At 38.5% G+C, this 7,143-nt stretch overlaps 1 protein-coding gene across 1 annotated transcript; it reads right to left on the bottom strand.

Moving 5' to 3' along the window:
- Window positions 1–865: 865 nt before the first annotated feature.
- Window positions 866–3,102, bottom strand: LOC141006199 (uncharacterized). The gene is made up of 8 exons (XM_073478347.1): window positions 3,042–3,102; window positions 2,829–2,925; window positions 2,567–2,722; window positions 2,108–2,322; window positions 1,801–1,937; window positions 1,631–1,724; window positions 1,163–1,495; window positions 866–1,048 (listed from the first exon to the last, which is right to left on the bottom strand). Exons 2-8 carry the CDS (start codon window positions 2,920–2,922, stop codon window positions 866–868), a joined length of 1,212 nt encoding a protein of 403 aa, XP_073334448.1. The 5' UTR covers window positions 2,923–2,925; window positions 3,042–3,102.
- Between the last annotated feature and the right edge of the window lie 4,041 nt (window positions 3,103–7,143).

The raw sequence follows: 7,143 nt of genomic DNA, 5'->3' as shown, positions 1-7,143 counted from the left end.
TAAGCCACTATACGTACAAAAAGATGAAGCACACCCTTGCTCTCCACATTTTAAACGCAAGTTCTTGGCTGGATATAGTCCATGGTGAAACTTCAAATGCTTACAAAGAACTGAACAAGTTTGGTGGTGCGTTTTGCAAACAAAACATGTGAACATTTTTTAGGCAAATCTGCACTCAAAATATGAGTTGTGGCCTTTCAACACTCACGCAATAGTCGTGCTCTCAGCTCCTTGACTCGCGGGGTTTCCTTTGCTTTTCCAACATCAATATTGTACACCGTGGTCTGAATGAAGGTGTAGAAGCTGGTGAGCGCTTCATCGTAAGAGAGGCTGAAGACGTAGTGAGCTTTGAATAGCTCATCAAAAGCAGCTACCGTTGTCTGAGCATTGCTTGGGATCGGTTTCTGGTCCACAATAATGAAGAACCTCTGTGTTTTCTTCTTTTGCTCACCGATGCAGAGGAGGAAAGGCTGTCTTGTATCCACTTTCTCCAGGAATGTGGTGAGGCTTGCACCCTCCTGTAGTTTGAATGACAAAACATCAAGAATTAGTCTTACAGTCCTATATTAACTTGCAAACAAACTTATTTCACACATCTGCTAGCTAACAGAAAGTGCTTTTGGTCGTACAACATATCTGAAGGTACATACTTTGAGAAATCTTACAAGATGGTGGGCTGCCTGTGCTGAGCTGATCTTGGCTGTTCTTTTATGGCCTCTTGATGTAGGGGGCAGGAGATGCAACAACAGGAGGTGAGCTGAAATATGACTATCCCAGCCTTGGGAAAAAAGTAGAGAATTAATTAATAAATTACTTCTTGCTTAGTGTGCATGTTATTTATTCAAAAATATACAATCAAAAGATATTAATATTTACCGAAGTCATTCTCTGCTTCAGGGTCCAAGGCTGCAAGAAGTTCCTCAACATACTGATTTGGGGGAAGACTCTGGCATTCTTTGATGACTTTTTGCTTGAAAAATGAAGGCCACTTTGCTAGGAATTTCCCAGATACTTCATCTCCAAACATCATGGAAAAATCTTGGTCGATCTGTAAAACAGAAACACAATGTACATAGTACATGTCAAAACAAGATTGCATCTCATTTTGAGGGATTTGGCTTTGAAATAAAATAAAATACCATGCGACAATCTATATACTTACCAATCCAGGGACATCAAGGAAACGAGGGAAAACATCCAAGACTGAAGATGTTGCATCATGGTCATGAACAAGCTTCTGTCTATGATCAAAGGTGGCCCTCATCTTTTCTTTAACCACAGAATGATCTGTAGAGTATCTGATGACAGAGAGAGCCTCGCTACACTCTTCAGCAAAGAGCTGTTGACCAGTTAACAGTGATTCTCGATAGGTTGTTGGACTGTCCTGCAAATCAGGCCTGGAAAGCCTGTTTGATCCATCGAAGCTGTTGCGTTGGACTGTTTTGAGTCTCCAAGCAAGGTAGCCAGTGTTGGCCTCTGGATCATAGTAATGTTCCTGTTCACATAAGCACAGACATGTACACACACTTACACATCTGACATCAACGCAACCAAACACTAATCAAATATTAAGCAATACTAAGTTCTACAACAACACAGATTTGGTCTTCAAAGATACTCTAAAACTTACATATCCATTTTTTGAGTACGGATCTTGCAGATATGGAAAGAGGGTCACAATTCCAAGTGCATAGGTGGTCCGCACACTCGTGGGTGGAATTCTCCTTTTAAAAGAAAAAATATGTTACATTTACATCCAATATAAGCTCACAATCATTGATCATTTCTAAGACTTCTTACCCATATGATTCAGTCATATCTGCGATCAAAATGTTGACCATCTGTCTACGGGTTGAATCCGACAGCATTTTCATTTTGTTATATTCTTTGAAGATTTCTTCTCCCTTTGGATTTGATCTCAGGGCCGCTTCAACCTTCTGCAAAGACAATTTTGAAATATCAGTAGCTTCTGTAAAATTCATTTTAGATTGACTTTTAACAATTACCTGGTACGAGGTGCATGATAATAGTTTAAGTGCTAGTAATGTAGTCTTGATAATCTTCAAATGTAATATACAGTTCAAAATGTGATGTTTCATTGTTTCACCTGTCTTGCTTCATCACGGTCCAGGTCACGCAGGCCCCTTTTCCTGTTCTTAGTAGATGGCAGAATGATAGTCGAATCTGAAGAGACAGAAGAAGCTGGTGATCCTGGTGTGTCTGGTCTTGACACAGGTGTTGCTGGCAATGGTACCGGTGACACTGATAGGTCTGACAGAACTGAGGATTGCATTTCCTCATCCACGAGACATATGTCGAGATCTAAAAATGTAAAAAAAGAAAAGGAACATTTCCATATAATGATTAATGAGAAGTATTGAAAATGTCTTATCTAAAATATATCTAAAATTAAATGAAGTAAAATAATATTTCAGGTCAGGATACTTAAAATAAGGTCAGAGTTTAATACACTTTTTGGAAAATGCAAGAAACTGCGTTAAGAACATATTCAAAACCATTTCTAAAATAAGCTCTCATTGATAATCATCCATTTGGATAACCTTACTTGATACTGGGTACTGAATGCATCCAATCTTGAAACTTTGAATCCCAGACTTTATCAGTTCATCAAACGCATCTGCATCGACCTCGGTACCAGATGTATCGGTCAAACTGAGGACTCCTTCATCCAACTGAGCCTGCAGGCTAAATTTGTCTGTGACTAGGAGAATACAAAGAAAAATAACAATGAGCTATAACAAACTGTTTGGATTTTACCTTTACTAAGTGATTACTTTGTTGAGTTTAAAATATATATGGATACAGACCAGCTTGAAGAAACTGTAAGAAATCAAAATTTTCCTCCATTTGTGGAACTTTGATGTACTTTTGGACTCCTCTATATTCAACTTTGGCCAGCATTTTCTGTAAGATATGTATAAACAAATCAACATGCACATTTCTATGGCACATTTAAGAGCCATCCAATAGTAGTCAGTGGAAACTAATGTCATGCAACTTCTGCATATTAACCATCTTACCACAAGAGAAGTCAGGCGATGACATCAATGCATCTGATTTGGCAGGAACCTTGAACACACTAATATTTTTGTTATGAATATGAGATCACGATTGTTAAACACTAGTGCTGTATTTTGATATATTACATAAATGCCTATGCATCTGAGACCTCATCCTTCATAACCAAATCACTTCAGCTCCATTGTGAATGAGAGTGTTGACCTCATTAAGCTGTTTTACATCTGAACTGACAATGTTAATGGGACGGATCACTACTGTCCCATGTTGATTCAAAACGGGATGCGCTAACGTCGTGTAAATTAACAATGTAGATTTCATCCCCAGTTTTAACAATCTGCAAACTGTTTCCCGGCATAAGCAAGCACGGAGTTGCACGATGCTGCCCGCCCGAACAAGTCCACATATAACGTTACGAGCAAGACAGATATAAAATTAACCTGTGGTTATTTTCACAAGTTGCTGCCGATTGTCCCGGCGATTTTTTAATGAACAAAGGGCTCGCTAGTTAGCTTACCTGGCTAGTTAACGAGTCAACGCTAGCTAATGCCAAGCAAAGCCTTCATCCGAAATACTAACAAATTAGCATGGTGTTGCTTATTTTATTAATCAACTCGAAAAGAAAAAAACCCCTGCAAAGTTGCAGACTCATCATTTCCATCAAATGTAGCATCGTGGCGAACCAAGATGACATTAACATTACAGTAACTTACATTTGTCAACACAACTTGCGGTTGCGTGGTCACAACTACTTTACCATGAAACAAAAAAATGACCAAAAGAAATTATGCATACCAAACTCATAATATTTTTAATTTAGGCTACTTACCGAACAACGCACAGGTTAAGATGAGCACCGAAATCGCGGTCGCGGCTTGGAAACAGACAGACATGGCTCCTCCGTCGGTCACGGTGTAGATAATGGAGGCGGGGTCACGGTGACTTAACACTTAAAGTGTCAAAGTCACGTTCAGAGTTGCAGAGTTGACAAAGCAGTGTTGAAGTCTATTATTATGACACTTAAAGTGTCAATATAAAACAACTCTTTGTTTTTACACTAACTCTATGTCAGTAGAGAGTTGAATATGAGGAATTTTACTCTATTCAGAGTAAAATTAACTCTACTTTCCTTAAAAAACCGTTGACACCAAAAAATTAACTCTTTAGAATTTGCTGTGTATCTCTCCAGTGTGAACAAAATATTACATTATTATTTAACTCTATTAAGTTAAAATAATATTATGTGCTTGTTATCTCCTATATTATATTATAATCAGGAAAATAAATTAGCAAATTGTGTGTATGTGCATAATAGATTGTATCTGTTATGCCAAAAAAATAAATATAAAGAGTGTCAAAATGTTACAGTGTCTTTACACTTGAATCCAGTCAGGATGTCCCAAGTCGCAGTGTGACCCCCCACAACTGCTCTGTCCAATCACATGAAGACGGTAAGATTGGAGATGTGTCAACATCAGTCTGTCATCTTTCTGAAAATGTCTTGTATCAGATGACTCATTTGACTTCATGTCTTCACTTTTACCTGAAGACATTCCGTGTTTGAAACCTTACATCAATAGTTTGTCTTTGTTTCGTGCGCATAATTTGGTCTCTGCTTTTCTCTTCAGACTACACCACTGAGCATGACTAATTAAATGCACCCGTTAGCTTGAATATTTAGCTACATTACATGTACTGTGCATGATTTTATAAAATAATAGACAAATAAAAGTAGAGCTGCCATACATACATTTAAAGGTCTGACCAGTCGTTTCAACTCCTGATTATACAGTTATATAGCACCGATTTTAATATTTAGGGTTAGGGTTAGAAAGACAGTGACCTCATAGCTGGCTACAGCCATGCTCACCAACAGTGTTAGGTAACGTTACTTTAAGTAACTTTACTTTAGGTAATGTTACTTTTTAATGAGTTACTTTGTTGGATAACATTACTTTTAAAAATGTAACTAATGAGTTACTTTTAAAACACTGTTGGGTAACGTTGTCAGGCTGAACTTGTTACAAGTTTACTAACCCTAACCCTTCTTGTTTTCTATCTATCTCTATGCTGTCTGCTGTGGCCTATATAACTTGTGTGTCTTGTTATTTGTTGCTGTGTATGCACAACCAATCTAGTTTCTCCTTTAAAGATGAATGAAAGTTATGAATTATGAAAGTTATCTATCTATTACAAGCCTGGAATTAAGTCATTTTTTCAGGCAAGGCCACTTTGGACTTTGTTATATACAAATTTATTGGGGCATTTATTATCAGTTTTGCGCAGAAAGTAGCAACACCAAGTCTGATCTCACAGCAAGTTATACATTCTATGTACATTCATAGTTAGGTAACACTATATCCTGGTTAACTTAAAAGAATTCTGCCAACACTCCCAGTTTCGTGTCCATATTTTTAACCGGCTAGGTCGGTCCGCACCCACTGGTGCGGATTGACCTTAAGTGGTTCCTCCTAGCCGTCCACCCGGCAGCTCCCAAGTAACCAGGAAACCAGGTATGCTGGGTGACTGAAGGAGGAATAGTACGAAGAAAAAACCCACTGTTCACCACCAACCACATTTCAATGTTTTGCCCCACTAAGAAACCAACTCTGGTTATTGGCAGCTGTATGGTAAAAATTGTGAAACTAGCGACACCAGCTACCATAATCAAATGCATTTCTGGGGGCCAGAGCAGGCATCACTGAATCAAATTTGAATCTGCTGGCTAAGGAAAACTGTAAAAACAGTAAGATTGTCATACATGTTGCTGTTAATGTCTCCTGATTACTAACTCAGAAGTCACTATTAATGTTGAGTTGGTGTTCATATTTGCAAAAACAATGTCCTACCCTGTAGTTTTCTCTGGGCCCCTGCCAAATCTGACCAGTGATGAAATGTTCAGTCGCATGTCATCAATCAATCAGTGGCTGCCGAGTTGAGGTCCAGCATGGCCGTAGCCAGCTATGAGGTCACCGAGGTCCAGACCTCAAGAATTATTTCCTTAAAATCAAAATGAAATCAGCACTATGTAACTGTATAATCAGGAGTTGAAATGTCTGGTCAGTCCTTTAAGTGTCTGTATAGCAGGCTGCAGCTGTGAAGTTAGAGCACCGGGCTGACAGAGAGCAGCAAGTGTGTCTGTTATGTTTAAACTTATAAATTTAATGCATACACAACTTACATGCTTCAAAACTACTATTACTCCTGCTTTCTGCGGTAATGTAGCTAAATATTAAAACTAACGTGTGCATTTAATTAGTCACGCTCAGTGGTGTAATCTGAAGAGAAAAGCAGAGACCAAATTATGCGCACGAAACAAAGACAAACTACTGATGTAAGGTTTCAAACACAGAATGTTTTCAGGTAAAAGTGAAGACATGAAGTCAAATGAGTCATCTGATACATGACATTTTCAGAAAGATGGCAGACTGATGTTGACACATCTCCAATCTTACCGTCTTCATGTGATTGGACAGAGCAGTTGTGGGGGGTCACACTGCGACTTGACCAGAGCTTATCAGCAGGCGCTGATTGCCAATCTGCTGCAGGTGTGTGTGTGTCAGCAGCTAACCCTAACCCAAAAACAGCTCCATAAAAAAAACAACTCCATTTAAAAACAAAACAGAAAAAAAAAAATTCTGGACCTCACTAATTTCTAAACCCTGGCTATGGCCCTGGTGTCCCGAAAACAATGTGGGCTTTGTAGATAACTAGCAGACCTGGCTGTGTAATGAAGAATATGTCAGCCTTAATGAATCCAACCCTATTAATACTCACATTCCTTGAGACACTGGTCGTGGAGGTGAAGTTGCAGCCATAGTTCACACAAGCCTATTAATCAGTCCTAAACCTAAACTCAATTATAACTTGTTCAAAAGCCTGTCTTTCTGACCCAACCTGGAAAACAATACAGCCAATTCTTTTTGTTATAGTGTACCATACTCCTGGTCCTTATTCTGAATTTTTATCAAGTTCAGTCGTTACAACAGATTAAGAAGTTATCGTGGGTGATTTTAATATTCACGTGGACATTGATAATGATAGTCTTGCCACTGCATTTACCTCATAACTAGATTTGATTAGCTTAGGTCAGTCTTACAAAAT

Source organism: Pagrus major, chromosome 12, assembly GCF_040436345.1.
Source record: "Pagrus major chromosome 12, Pma_NU_1.0".
In the NCBI taxonomy this organism is placed as follows: Eukaryota; Metazoa; Chordata; class Actinopteri; order Spariformes; family Sparidae; genus Pagrus; species Pagrus major.
Note: the sequence above shows the minus strand (reverse complement) of the source record. Positions and strands in the feature narration are given on the sequence as shown.